Genomic DNA, 16,103 nt, shown 5'->3' with positions numbered 1-16,103 from the left:
CATCACGTACTGTATACCCAGACATATTTACCATCACATACTGTATACCCGGACATATTTACCATCACGTACTGTATACCCAGACATATTTACCATCACGTACTGTATACCCAGACATATTTACCATCACATACTGTATACCCGGACATATACATACGTAAAAACAGTTAAACCTTGAACAGAATGTTTATATTCGAACTCAAAATAAAAAACAATGACAAAATATTAACAAGATAAGGATTTAAACGGAGGCGTTTGAAAATAACAAGAAGAATACGATCACTTGTTGAAGAATTCAATTGGATTGGAAAATGCTTATGTTGATGTTTTAATTTGGATGTTTTTGTTCCAGTGTATTTCCAGATAAACCATTTCCGAATCCCACGTCTATTACATCCTTACAAACGTCATTCATTCATACGTTGTATTACTCTTTTTTAGAATATCTGGTTTTCATTGTGTCTACTTGTATCATTTATAATAGATGTATGTTAATATAATAATTGTTTTTAGAAACTGTAACAAAACGTAATAGATGACGAGAGATTGTTTATGTACATGTACAAACTTAGATAAATAATGAATTTAGCTGCATCATATACCTGTTTTGTCGCCTCTGAGACTCGTCAGTGATGCCTAGGTCCTCTAATTTGAAACCAAGGAGGCGACCAAAGAAATTAAGACTTGATTGAAATAAATGTCAGAAACCAAATGGAGAGGTGCACTACTCCAAAAGTTTCAGTATTTCAAAATTCAATCATTTTTAATCATTCTAAATAAAGTACTATTAAAGAAGGAATATCAATGTAAACGTGGTATAATTTAGGAACTCCACAGTTATAAATGTGATAAGTGAGGGACAAAAGTCCTAACCATTATATCAAGCTTATAACAAACTTAATCAATCAAGCATCTCGGTCACTAATTTCAGCCATTTAATCTGGAAATTTAACCATTTAAAGTAAAAAGTTCCTTACCATTAATCTACTCCGTGACATAAGAACTATATCTTACTCATTTCCCGTGACGTAAATATAATTTACTGCTTTTGAGGAAAAGCGTTCTATTCTCCTATATTTAGAAAAGCTAAGCTTTGCAAGGGAGCTTGAGTAAGATTTACTGAGGTCGTAAATAGCGATTTTGTCAACAATATCTATGATAATGAAAACCCGAACACGGACGGCGTCTACACGATCTACTTAAATAGCCATGTCTCCTCCTGAAGCCATTCATACAAGCGTCCAATGACCAAATAAATGGTTGATTTTAACAGAATTAGGATAATGGCGAGCTAATGGGTCTTATCCCTCTTATTGATTAATGATGTTGTTTATCTGTTTTCTTTTAATAAGTTATACACCGTGTGTTTAACCATCTGAACGACATTGCTTACATTTGATATACAATCTAGTGAACACAAGGTGTAGGTTCTGCCGAACTGTGCACTCCTACTTCCCTTTAATGGCGAATCATGCATACTGTACTTCTACTCATTAATCAAGATTTTCTGTCTAGACCCATGTGTGGCTGCCAAAAGGTGTGGTAAACTTTTCTGTTTACCGAGTTCCTTATTAAACCCGATTTGTAGATTGTTTTACATTCTGTAGATTCTAGATCACATGTTTATCTTAACAATGTTTTAAATTCTAGATCTACAAATAAAGTATTCATAGTCTTATGTTAACTTTTGTTTTATATACCTCTCTCAACAAAGTTATAAATATACCGGAATCGCTCTCTCCGGCCGGCAGTCTGTCCATTTATTTCATAAGTCTATGCGTTCATTTATGATAGAGCGAAACCTGTTCAAACATTGTGTAATGTTCTGACCGACTGTGTAATGTTCTGTTCTAACCGATTGTGTAATGTTCTGACCGACTGTGTAATGGTCTGTTCTAACCGACTGTGTAATGTTCTGACCGACTGTGTAATGTTCTGACCGACTTTGTAATGTTCTGACCGACTGTGCAATGTTCTGACCGACTGTGTAATGTTCTGTTCTAACCGATTGTGTAATGTCCGACCGACTGTGTAATGTTCTGTTCTAACCGACTGTGTAATGTTCTGACCGACTGTGTATTGTTCTGACCGACTGTGTATTGTTCTGACCGACTATGTAATGTTCTGACCGACTGTGTAATGTTCTGTTCTAACCGACTGTGTAATGTTCTGACAGACTTTGCAATGTTCTGACCGACTGTGTAATGTTCTGACCGACTGTGTAATGTTTTGACCGATTGTGTAATGTTCTTACCGACTGTGTAATGTTCTGACCGACTGTGTAATGTTCTGTTCTAACCGACTGTGTAATGTTCTGACCGACTGTGTAATGTTCTGACCGACTGTGTAATGTTCTGACCGACTTTGTAATGTTCTGACCGACTAGGTAATGTTCTGACCAACTGTGTAATGTTCTGTTCTAACCGATTGTGTAATGTTTTGACTGATTGTGCAATGTTCTGACCGATTGTGTAATGTTCTGACCGACTGTATAATGTTCTGACCGACTGTGTAATGTTCTGTTCTAACCGACTGTGTAATGTTTTGACTGACTGTGTAATGTTTTGACAGAGTGTGCAATGTTCTGACCGACTGTGTAATGCTCTGACCGACTATGTAATGTTCTGACCGACTGTATAATGTTCTGACCGACTGTGTAATGTTCTGTTCTAACCGACTGTGTAATGTTTTGACTGACTGTGTAATGTTTTGACAGAGTGTGCAATGTTCTGACCGACTGTGTAATGCTCTGACCGACTATGTAATGTTCTGACCGACTGTGTAATGTTCTGACCGACTATTTAATGTTCTAACCGACTGTTTAATGTTCTGTTCTGACCGACTGTGCAATGTTCTGTTCTAACCGACTGTGCAATGTTCTGTTCTAACCGACTGTGCAATGTTCTGACCGACTATGTAATGTTCTGACTGACTGTGTAATGTTCTGACCGACTGTGTAATGTTCTGACCGACTGTGCAATGTTCTGACCGACTGTGTAATGTTCTGACCGACTGTGTAATGTTCTGTTCTAACCGATTGTGTAATGTTCTGACCGACTATGTAATGTTCTGACCGACTGTGCAATGTTCTGACCGACTGTGTAATGTTCTGTTCTAACCGATTGTGTAATGTCCGACCGACTGTGTAATGTTCTGTTCTAACCGACTGTGTAATGTTCTGACCGACTGTGTATTGTTCTGACCGACTGTGTATTGTTCTGACCGACTATGTAATGTTCTGACCGACTGTGTAATGTTCTGTTCTAACCGACTGTGTAATGTTCTGACAGACTTTGCAATGTTCTGACCGACTGTGTAATGTTCTGACCGAATGTGTAATGTTTTGACCGATTGTGTAATGTTCTTATCGACTGTGTAATGTTCTGACCGACTGTGTGATGTTCTGTTCTAACCGACTGTGTAATGTTCTGACCGACTGTGTAATGTTCTGTTCTAACCGACTGTGTAATGTTCTGTTCTAACCGACTGTGCAATGTTCTGTTCTAACCGACTGTGCATTGTTCTGACCGACTATATAATGTTCTGACCGACTGTGTAATGTTCTGACCGACTGTGTAATGTTCTGTTCTAACCGACTGTGTAATGTTCTGACCGACTTTGTAATGTTCTGACCGACTGTGTAATGTTCTGACCGACTGTGTAATGTTTTGACCGACTGTGTAATGTTCTGTTCTAACCGACTGTGTAATGTTCTGACCGACTGTGTAATGTTCTGACCGACTGTGTAATGTTCTGACCGACTGTGTAATGTTCTGTTCTAACCGACTGTGTAACGTTCTAACCGACTGTGTAATGTTCTGACCGACTGTGTAATGTTCTGTTCTAACCGACTGTGTAATGTTCTGACCGACTGTGTAATGTTCTGACCGACTGTGTAATGTTCTGTTCTAACCGACTGTGTAATGTTCTGACCGACTGTGTAATGTTCTGACCGACTGTGTAATGGTCTGACCGATTGTGTAATGTTCTGACCGACTGTGTAATGTTCTGACCGTATGTAATTGTTCCATCTAATATGAGTTTTTCGTTTCGTCTCTTTTTATTGAAATTATAACCATTGGTTTAAAAATTTCGAAAAAATGTTATGTGGCTGAACCCTCCGTCAGCTTTTCTATATTTTTTTTCAAAAATTAAGGTCAAACTGTGATCAAATGTTGTGCCTGTGAATAGGATTTATTTTGACTTTTTTACCTGGAAATTCTTTTAAGATTTTAAATTCTTAAGAGCGAATTTAGCTTTTGATAATTCATTCATTGCTCATTTGAACTCATGAAGACAAGTAATTTCAGGTGTTGTTGTTGTTAAAGGAACGATGATATGAAAATGTTTTAATTGTAATATAGGTAATATCTTTATTGTACTTATTTACTTATTTGTCTGTTAATTCTCAAACAGTGTTTTGTATTTTACTTGATGCAGGTATTATATTCGAATGTTCCTGTACATGACCATTTGATAAATTCAGGAACACAAACATGTGTTTATAAGTTATAAAACATACAGAATACTATTTAAAGACAACAAAGACTACGTTAAATATGTAATGAAAACATCAAGAAAATACCAAGATGTCAACAGAATCATGATCCAAACTATTCAATAAAACTACGACAAAGTATGGAGAAAAAAATAATCGGAGACCCCTGAAAAAGTACAAAACAGTAAGACCAGATGTTCCGGAAGAGTAAGCGTCTTTTGCGTCATCGACGACACCCGCCAATGGTCAATTGGTCAATCCGAGTAAACAATGTCATTTATCTAATGAGAATCAACAGGCAAACTAACGAGCATCAAACACGTCCAGCTTCATATCGTACAAGGAATATTTCTCAATGAGATCAGTAAGGACAGTATATCTTTTTTGTTTACTTTTTTAACATTCCATCTGATGTTGCATCAATTACGAAGGAGTAGTGTAAACGAAAAATACATACTCGATGCTGGTATGTTATTATAAGAGTTATTTCAAATTTCAGAATTAAGTCGACACCATTTGAAAATGTCTGTTGTAGACTTTAAGTAATATCGAAATATCCTGTAGTTTCATCACATTTGGACACGAAAATGTAAAAAAAAATCGATAAATTTGATTATTTTCTTGTTGGAATAAAAGTGTTAAACTGTTACTATTTATAATCAACGATACGATGATTGTATTTTAACCTGTGAAATAGTATGTGAATGGAAACCTAAACTAATTTACATCCATGTGTAAACAATTGCCATCGAGATTACACTGAACAGATGCCGATGTCGAGGTAGGTAGCTTTCCCTTACAGTGTGCGCTCGTAGGTGGCTACCATACAATACAACGGTCGGGTGGGCTTATCGCGATCCTAAACAAACTTCCACTCTCTACGTGATCTCGGGTCATTAATATGACCTGTTAGATTTTATATTTAAGTTGACGTCGGTTTGAATTGAAGTTAATTTTTCAGAAATATCTCGCAGCTTACAGGTCATATTGTGTGGGCTAGAAAAAGATATACGAAATGCGTTTGGGAATAACTGTACTTCTCCTTGTGCTACCTCTAGTAAGTATTACTGACAAATAGTGTCTTAAGATGGAATTTAAAAATATACATTATGGTTTCTATGTATATGAGTGCAAACTTAACAAAAATGGTAAAAATGAAATGTTATTCAATGGCGAATAAAATGTTTGTCCAATGTTGTTCTGAAAACATTATACGTACATATGATACATAACAACCACTAATTAAATCAATATTAGGGTATTGCTATTGTACAAGTTGCAAATATGAAAATCAAGTATAATTGCAATTAGTTTGAATTTTAATTATGTTTCGAATAATTCGTTTAGCTGGTACACAGCCGCTTCTCAGATTTCGACGCTGTTCCAGCACCTCAACATGAGCCAGTGAGATTGATGGATGCGATCTCAGAGGATGGAAATGTTGTTTACAGTGATGAAGTGTCGGTAAGATACACTACAGGAATGAAACGATGGGGTCAATTTTGTTTTTACATATCATAGTCCAACATGAAATAAGTTCATAATTATTCATTTAGAACTTTTTATACATGTACATTTCAATTATCTTATAAGTACATATAACTAGGGAACAAACCTCATTATATACACAACAGTGGTACATATCTATGCTGATTCACATGAAATTGAAACAAAACGTATTTTCTGAGATTTTATTTTACATACAAACATTTCCAATGACTAACACGAAAGCCTGTTACATTCCTGGACATTTGTTTCTGGAGTTAAACACTATGATCACTTAATAATAACCAACAACCATAATTTTGAAAAAAAAAAAAATTACGTAAAATTGTTAAAATTTGGAAACCATCCGTTTAATTCTTGTTTTTTATTCTGTTTTATACATAGTAAGTAGGACTGTAGTCTTCTATCGACATTTCTATATACCATCTTGAGTTTCATTCCATTCCCCAAGCGTCTGTGAAGACAGATATATCGGAAATGTGTAATTTTTTTTATTATTCGTTATCTACTGTACCCTATGGAACGGCGTTGTTCAGCGGAACCCTTTCCTTTGAGGATGCTAGATAACAGTCTCTGATGGTCGGCTTGACTATGTCAATGATGTCACATGGTTTGTAATTTGGTTTGATTTGTAACAAAATTCCCCTCTTATGCGGAAGTTGCATATGTGATAGTTACACGAATTTGATTTTTCTTTTTTATTTCTCTTTTCTATTACATATGAGCTACGTTAAAGAAATAATCCTATACTGGTAATCAGTCGGTGAAACCATCTGATATCGTGTTTTGTCTATTACATATGAGCTACGTTAAAGAAATAATCCTATACTGGTAATCAGTCGGTGAAACCATCTGATATCGTGTTTTGTCTATTACATATGAGCTACGTTAAAGAAATGATCCTATACTGGTAATCAGTCGGTGAAACCATCTGATATCGTGTTTTGTCTATTACATATGAGCTACGTTAAAGAAATGATCCTATACTGGTAATCAGTCGGTGAAACCATCTGATATCGTGTTTTGTCTATTACATATGAGCTACGTTAAAGAAATGATCCTATACTGGTAATCAGTCGGTGAAACCATCTGATATCGTGTTTTGTCTATTACATATGAGCTACGTTAAAGAAATAATCCTATACTGGTAATCAGTCGGTGAAACCATCTGATATCGTGTTTTGTCTAAGTGGTCGCCTCTGATAAATTCACTCAACTTTTTTTTCGTAAAACCAGAAATGTTGGATTGTTTTAAACTGTATACTATTTAAAGGATTTCGCGGATAAATACAGCTCAGTAAAACCAATTATACTGACCTTAAACAGTTCATGGACATGTGAATACATTGATTAAGAGTGCCCAAGAAATGATAGGAAATAAACCAAAACCCCCTAAATACACGCATGACCTCCAAAACAAAAATGAATTAAGTCTGACGTGTCAAGTCACCTATCTATACAGATCATTTTTTGACTAATATAACCTGAATACATAAAATTCTAAATCATATGACTAGGTTGTAGGCCATTTATCAATTTATCAGTCTTTTTTCTTTTCGTTTTTCTTCTTTTTTAAAAATTGAACCTACCTGAGTAATACTAAGGATAGAATTGAGCACCGCAGACAGAAGTTTTAATATATGTTGCCGTCAGAATTAACGTCTCTTTTTTGGTCACATTTCACTTAAATATCTTCAAAAACAGATCTTAATTCTGTGAATCATCACATGTAAAACATGAACTATATTCTGAATACATGTAAATACTATTTCAGTCTACTGTTGATTGACATTAATAGCTATAACTGAATGCCTTAGATCTGAATCAGCTATCCTCCACAGTAGGTGCACGGACTCTCAGTAAATAGTTTGTATAAGCATTAATATATGTACATTATAGATAATCAAACTAGCAGAAACACTTACTGAAAATTTGATACTTTTACTATCTTCCTAAATATAACTGGCTATGCTCAGCAATTAATGAAATGTTTATCTGTTACAAAATTTAACATAAGGATACAAGTCATCCGACACATCGAATTAATTAGCGGAAAAGGAAACCGCAGAATTACCTGTGCCGGAGAAAACAATTCGACACAAATAGAAACACTACCCATCTATGGGCGGAGATAAATGTAGCGCTGTCATATTGTCTACACCATACCAATGTCACCCAACACCTGTAATATGTCTGGATTAAAGGATAAATACCGACGGACTTGTTACAAAGATTATTTGAGTAATGAATAGAGACTGGTTCTCTGTCGCTATCGGGATTCTCTTGGTAATTAAATTGATATTGTTCAAAGTTTTGTGTGGAAATTAATTAAGAAAACTTAGTGTTTTTGGAATGCTCGTCTTTACCTTCTAACAAATTCACATATGTGCGTGTAGAGATATCACTATACTGCCTTATCAAATTAATTTGTATGCTTTCGATTTCAATCGCTTCTGAAGCTAATAACATTACTTATAATTAAATGTGGTCTGATATAAGATATTTGCATGACAAATATCTAGTTACATGTTGTTTTTGTTATAACTTGGAGTTGCTGCTTATTTGTGTCTGTCTTAAGGAACCAAAACAAGGAATCACTGTGGTCTTGTCCACTTGACGGTGTATCTGGGTAGTTCACTAGATTTATAAATGTCATTGTTGTTGTCGTGCATTCTCGTAAAAAGCAAGAAAATACCAACATGTCAACACAATCCTAATCCAAACTCAAATTCAATAAATTGGAGCAAAACATGAACAAAAACATTTCACAGATATTCCTCAAAAAAATTCAACAAACAAAATAACGCATGCTACCATTGTTCAACAAAGTTAGATTAATGTTCCTCAAGTGTCACCGTTTCATTATTCATATCATTTTGATTTACTGACAGAATTAATGTCTTATATGACTGTTGAAAATAATAACTGTTTATCATAAATTGAGGAAAGGTACACACTGATCATCTCAATAGCTTTTAGACTATAAAGCATCCATGTACTTTTTTTTTTGTATGTTATTGAATTAGTATGAGAAATTATTCCAAATGAAGTGAATGTTTTTATCATCAACTTTATTCAACTAACCAGTTCATCTATTACTTCAAACTCGTAAGTAAAAGTTAAATTTAGAAAATACTATGTAACTGATATAAAGAATTCATAATTCATTAAAAATCTTTATGTCAATATCCTACAATCACAATAGATGATAAATCTCTAAACGTTGTCTTTACCACGACAATGTCAAGCGTTGTCTGATATTTAAAGCAGTTTTACTTCAAAAAGAAGAGGAACATTTCGATCGTAGTATTCGTACTCACATTCTTTTATATACATGGAAAGTGACCCGGAAGTATTTTAGGCTCCGATTTTGTTTTACAATGAAATCCTGATTAGATTTCCGTCATCCTAATCTAACTGGAACTGTGATATGAAGTTGGATCTTTGTGATGCTCGTTAATTTTCCCGTTGGTTCTGTTGTTGTTTAATGTGTGATCATTTGGGGTGAAGACAATACTTACTTGAACTGACAAAGATTTATATGGCGGGTGTCGTCTTTGGAAACATCACTTCCGGAAACCTGGTCATATTCTCCTCGACTTTTGCATAGTTTTGTTGAAACTGGGCTACAATCATGATTATGTTTACATGTTGGAATTTTCTTAATGTTTTCAATATATTTTTAACAAGAACTTCGTTTAATATATAAACACGTCTTTTCTCTGTAGAGGTTAACCAGTGTCAAGGACAACAACTTCAAAGCATGTTTCATCACAGATTTTGATCCGGAATGGAATTTGGATATCAGAGAGAAACAAGCTCTGGTGAACACCCATGTAAGTAAGACACATTTGCACGTACCATTGTGTATGATGCAATATAGACTTCAAAATAAAACTTTGTTTAAGACCTAGGATAAAAATATTACGGAAAACGTTAAATATTCTAAGTTATCTATCGTCGTTTCTGACCCCTTCATTCCTTTGTACTCATTTGTAAAGGACACAAACAAAATAATTCTTTGATGGCCCATCGTAGCAATGCAATGTTATACGCTCCAGTTTGTATTTTAGTCATGTTTACGCCATGTCGAGTTGTGTCCCATTTTTCTAGAGCTTTTTGTGCCTACATTAATCTTTTTATATAGATAAAGTCACAATTCTATTAAAGTTCTTTGAGAAATTATAATCAGAAATATCTCTGAAAATATTGTAACATTTTCTGACTTTGACACAAATCTAGCCTAGGACAAATGAATGATGGCCGTTCAGTGATCTGCCCAGTCATCATCTATACTTCCTTTTATTAACCATACAGGGGAACGTCCAGCATTCTATTTCTTAATGTCCTTGTTTTCCGTTTTATGTCATAAGGTAAAATAAAACGACGGTGAAGCAGAACATGACATATATCTATTTTATTTTTCTTGTTTGATTAATTACGATCAAATCTACACTTTGATAGCTCGATTTTATAATGCACTATATTCAATGCATTTTTTTGGCAAAAATACCAGTTATTAGAAAATACTATCGGATTCTAAATGATGGGTTGTTTACGCTGAATACATAACAAAACGGTTTAAACCCTCGGAGATGTTTTGTGTGCATGTGGTTAATCAACACGTGAATCGCCAGTGTCATTCTATCGAATGCATTATATGAACATGTTTTATGTTACATATGTGAAGATTTTGTTCCGATTGGTCACATGAAGATTGATATATAATCAAACATCAAGACTGTATGGATTTCATGATTTTTTGATATTTAGAAGAGCCAGATTATATAAACCTCGGAATATTATGAACGTGTCTTAGATAAACGTTTTAGTTTAGAACTTTTAACTCTGTTAAATAAACAAAAACATGGGTTTACTTGTTTTTTTTTATTTCTTTGTTCTTTCCATTTTATTGATTGTTGTTATTTTGATAATGTTTACAAGGCAATCATCATATTACTGATACGTCAGCAATAACGTCAATATCGTGTTATTTTGACCTTTGACCTGAAGTGCTACCATATAACTTTATAAAATATCATATTGACCACATCAAAGGTCTATAAATTATCAATATCAAGCATGGAATTCATTTTAAATATGATATTCTTTTCAGCATCTCTAAATCTTGGTCATGTGGCAATGCTAATGTTTTTCACGCTGAAAGAAGTACATTAAGACAGTCTTTATTGCTGGTTTCCTTTGTGTTTTCTAAAGCCAGTTAAAATTGTTTGACTTTTCACAAAATGAAGATTACTACACTATCTTTTTTGAACAAAACATATTACGGTGTACAAAGCACATACTATAATCGTCGATGTTTGTATTTACAGGAACCCGAAATCGTCAGAAGTCCTCTTCAGTTCGAGAACCTAAAGATACGAACGGGCGATATGATAGCCGGGATGTGCAAGAAATCCAAGATATACTGGTTAACGGAGACACACTCTCAGCCACTACCATCAGTCAGGGCAGCTGTAAGTGGTGACTCTGGTTTACCTCCACCAGTATTTCACCCTGTCGTGCCTGCCAATGAGGAATCCCGTGTACAGCCTCAAGCTCCTCTGCATATTCCTGCAGCTCCACCAAAGATACCCGGTCGTATTCATGAGCCTGTACATGTACCACATCGCCAAGTGGGAGTACCACAGATGGTCCCGGCTCATATGGGAATACCGCACAAAGTCACAGTGCATATGGGAATACCACAGCATACACAAATGCACCCAATGCGGCCGCAACAATTCCCGCAAGCACAGCCTGCCCCAGCCCATGTTCCAGCTTTTCAAGCTCCCCAGCATGTTCCAGTACAAGCACCACACCATACTTCCGAACATATTCCTGAGCTCGCCGCGTTCCATGCTCCTGCCCATGTTGCAGTTCCAGCTCATAAGGAACCGGCCATGCTTGTCCCACGACACCTTCCTTTCATCAGACCACACTTACCCGCACCTGCCGAAGTTCCTGGCAAACGTCACATTTCACAGCAAGGGCAAGGCCGTCCGATTGTTGTCCCACAGAGGCTAAGTATGGATCGACCTCAGTTAGTGCATCACCACGAATGAGTTGTTTTATCAACCGAGGACAGGGGATCGCTGTCACTAATATCACACATAGATAGGTGTGTCAAACTAGCTGATATATAATTTTTTCTGTAAATCTTTCTATTCTTAGATGTGTGCCAATTCACTCGAGCCAGTATAATGGTAAAATAAGTAAATATGGAAAGACAAGTATAGATTAAAATACAATATTGTCTCTTTTGTGCTATGTTATATATATACTATACATGTTATATAAACTGTGGAATTGGTCCATCTGTTCCTAGTGCATATATCTATTTCACAATTTTAAGGGCCAATCGAAAAAAGGAGTGTCACAAAACATCGTATTCTGTAATATTTCGTAATTAAATTAATGTTTAATCATGAACTGGGATGCCAACATATATCAATTATAATAATAAGTTTGTCTATTATCCTATTTGTTTGTTGTGTGTTTGGGGCAGGGCGCATGCGTTTGTTTATTTTTAAATGTTGATTTCTCTCGTTTTTAAATTCTAAATGTTCTTCTTTATTTTACAAATTTTGAGGTCAATTTACATATTTGAGGAATGTCTCCCAAATCACATGCAGGAATGTACTAATTACAATCTCGTTATAAAAACATGTGAGAATCCTTTAAACCCTTGTCGTACTTACCATTTATGAATTTGTCTGATGAGAACATCACGAGAAGAATAACAAATGCAGAAAAGAAAGGGAACGATAGACATACAGATATAACATATACAAGAAATCCTCCGATTTATACCAATGATTTGTTTTGTGTGTTTGTATTCAACCTTTCGTTAACGCTGTTTACGTCAAACATGGATTCAATTCTTAAACTCTGTAAAAAAATCACTTTGAGGTAGAATATTCATACACACAACTGACAAGCATCTGAAAAAAAAACGGATGGGATTACAGTTCATACAGCTATTTCGTCCTTCTAGGACTCGTCAGTTTGAAGGTGAAAGAGGAAAATACCCTAAAAACACAAAAACAGAAAAAAGACACATACATACAAATATATACAAATACGTGTTAAATATCAAGTCTGCAACAAACGTGTTCATCTAGAATAATAAATAGAGGATCTTACATGAGTGTCAATGTATTATGGACTTTATTAAACGAGTTCAATAATTTGATCGGCTCGTGGCATATCAATTTATTGAACGAGTTTAATAAATTCCATAATACATTGACACGAGTGTAAGATTCTATTTATCACATAACCAATTAAAATTGAAAAATCGCCAGAAAAGTACAATTTACTTCCACTATGCAATCAGCTGTTTCTATATATGTCAAAACCAACGCACAGTAATCATAGTTTTATCCATCCGTGTTGCAAATACTACCTTTTTTCAATGATTGAATAAGAGATTGTTATGTTCCAAAATAATATCGACAAAGTAAAGCATTTAAATTCTGTTAAATGCCAAAATAACTTTTAAAAATCACACGAAAAAATCTTCCGGAAATTCACTTGATATTGGTAACATGACGTCACTCGCCTCGTCATCACGGGTCATCAGGTTCAGCCTAACTGCTCCAGTTACTGCGAGTCACTGTCACTTTCAATGATAGCTTTTCATTCATTTCTGGTAACTCAAAAAAATATACAAAAAGTTTCATGTCATACAAAGTTTTGCTCAACGTATTCTTGTTTGATTGATCCTGTATAAACTTCCTACCTCATCTTCTCTGATTGAAACGAAACGACTTGGTTCAGGGGCAACAGGACCTCCACCCGGAGCGGTCGTCTGCTGTTGGGAGGGATCTACCGCCTTTCCAATACGATCGCGCTCAAGCTCAATTTGAAAGTCAATCCCACACAATTCAACATTATAAAATACAGCAAAGCCCGTGGAATTATCTCCTTCACCACACAAGTCCCCTGCTTATCAATAAAAACTGTGTCGCAAATGTTGATCTGCTCAGCCATATTTTACTACAGTTTGTTGTCGTATAGCCGGTTCGATTTGCCTCTTCTCGAACCGGCAGTAGAGCGGTGGAAGATCTTCCGAATCGAACGAGATTTAGGATAACAAACATGGCGTCCGATGGCGATATTGTAGCAGCCGTAATGTGCCTGGATGACGATGTTGAAGATTTTCAGCTATGTGGATCGACTACGATGAATACCGTTGTAATCGGGATTATGACAATGCCATTGTAAGAAAAATATTGTATATTAACCCACTTTAGAAGCGCCATAGATCTTAATAAATGTGCAAATTTAGTTGTCGATTCTACTTAAATGTAGACCGGTAAGGCCTAGCTACTGTTACTGTTAAGATTTAAGGCTCCTTTCCATAAAATTATATATCAGTGTAGGCTAATTGCTTTAAGAACTCAATTAGCTTTACGTTTACAGCGTTTGTTTCATTTACAGACGGAGAGATTTGTCTCGAATCGCAAACTATGTGGAAGAAGTGGTACCAAAATACAGCCCTGATTCTTTCAGAACATTTTTTAGAGTTTATAGGAGTACTTTTGAGACAATTGCAACTAAAATAGCAGCTTATCCTGAATTGCATCCACGGGAACCAAATGCTGGACGGCCACAAATTTCAATAGAAAAAGATCTGTTGATGAGTTTATGGTATCTTGGCTCGCAAGAGACGGTCAGATCTATTGCAGACAGATTTGACGTATCACTATCAACCTTCAACGACCAAAATAGGAGACTTCTGGATGTGTTTACTTTGCATCTGAAAACAAAATTCATCATATGGCCTGCTCGTGCTGATTACAGAGCAATTATAGACAACTTTCAACAAATGAAAGGATTCCCAGATGTAATTGGGGCCATTGACGGTACACATATCCGTATTAAACCACCACATGAACACGCTCCAGATTACTTAAATCGCAAAAAATTTCATTCCATCTTACTTCAAGGAGTGTGCAGAGAAAACAGAATGTTCACGGATATAAATGTGGGCTGGCCTGGACGTGTACATGACGCCCGAGTTTTACAAAATTCCCAGATATGGTTAAATGGTCCTGTGTTTTGCGATAGACATCATCTACTGGGAGATGGAGCATATCCATGCAAGCATTGGCTATTAACACCCTACAGAGACAATGGACACCTCCAGCGTGATATGGTTAAGTACAACAGGGCTTTGTCAGGCACTAGAGTTGTTATCGAGAACACTTTTGGAATACTCAAAGGGCGATTTCGGCTCTTGCAGTTTGTAGACATGGTTGACATTGGATATATCTGCAAAGCTATAGTGACAGCTTGCATATTGCACAATATGTGCATTCTAGAAGGCGATGAACTAGAAGATCATTTTGAGGATGATATTGTACCCCATGTACCCGTTCCACAAGGACAGCTGTTTCAAAACGATGCGGAAGGCCCTCTGAAGAGATTACAGATAACCAACCAGCTTGCTCATATGTAACTTCATTGTCTACACATGGCAAACTAATAATTACTAAATTCATAAGTGAAAACAAAGAAAAAATATTGGATTTCACATTTGATTTTCCTGGACTGGAAATTCAAAACATAATAATTAACAGTAACAAAAATAAAATGTATTAACAATAAACAAAATGGACAAATCAATGGACAAGGTACCATAATAATGTAATGTAATATTACTTTTGGAATAAATTGTAAATCTCAATTCTTGCCTCTTTAATTTGTGAATTTTAGCAAGGTACAAATAGTGATATTGAATGGATGAATAATGCATTTTAAAAATGTAAAAAAAAAAAAAAAAAAAAAACATTACTTAACAAAATACATGTATTCATATCAGACAATTTGTCTAATCCCAACACATTCACTGCTATTTGGTGTTAAGATTAGACAGGTTTCACTCTACAGCTTAAGACTTGTTATGTATTTGTTCCATTAAAATTGCCAAATTGTATGAAGCCTACTTGGACAAAAGAACTAAAAACAAAAACTTGAAAGTATTGTTTGGTTTGAAAAAAAATCATGTATTAACTGTGAAGACAGGTCTTCGACATATCTATAGCTATACAGTGGAACAATTTAGAACAATTGAACTGTAGCAATAATTCCT

The 16,103-nt window shown here is 35.4% G+C and overlaps 2 protein-coding genes and 1 pseudogene across 2 annotated transcripts; all 3 read left to right on the top strand.

Moving 5' to 3' along the window:
• The first annotated feature begins 711 nt into the window (after positions 1-711).
• Positions 712-4,337, top strand: LOC132562596 (uncharacterized; annotated as a pseudogene).
• Positions 4,338-5,513: 1,176 nt separating this feature from the next.
• On the top strand, positions 5,514-12,069 carry LOC132562595 (uncharacterized). The gene is made up of 4 exons (XM_060227347.1): positions 5,514-5,555; positions 5,846-5,962; positions 9,733-9,840; positions 11,338-12,069. The coding sequence occupies exons 1-4, from the start codon at positions 5,514-5,516 to the stop codon at positions 12,067-12,069; spliced, it is 999 nt and encodes a 332-aa protein (XP_060083330.1).
• Positions 12,070-14,107: 2,038 nt separating this feature from the next.
• On the top strand, positions 14,108-15,470 carry LOC132562594 (uncharacterized). The gene is made up of 2 exons (XM_060227345.1): positions 14,108-14,229; positions 14,450-15,470. Exons 1-2 carry the CDS (start codon positions 14,108-14,110, stop codon positions 15,468-15,470), a joined length of 1,143 nt encoding a protein of 380 aa, XP_060083328.1.
• The last annotated feature ends 633 nt before the right edge of the window (positions 15,471-16,103 follow it).

This window comes from Ylistrum balloti, unplaced genomic scaffold (genome assembly GCF_031769215.1).
Source record: "Ylistrum balloti isolate Yb309-2 unplaced genomic scaffold, AGI_CSIRO_Ybal_v1 Utg371460, whole genome shotgun sequence".
NCBI classification, from domain to species: domain Eukaryota; kingdom Metazoa; phylum Mollusca; class Bivalvia; order Pectinida; family Pectinidae; genus Ylistrum; species Ylistrum balloti.
This window is presented reverse-complemented; position numbering and strand designations above follow the sequence as displayed.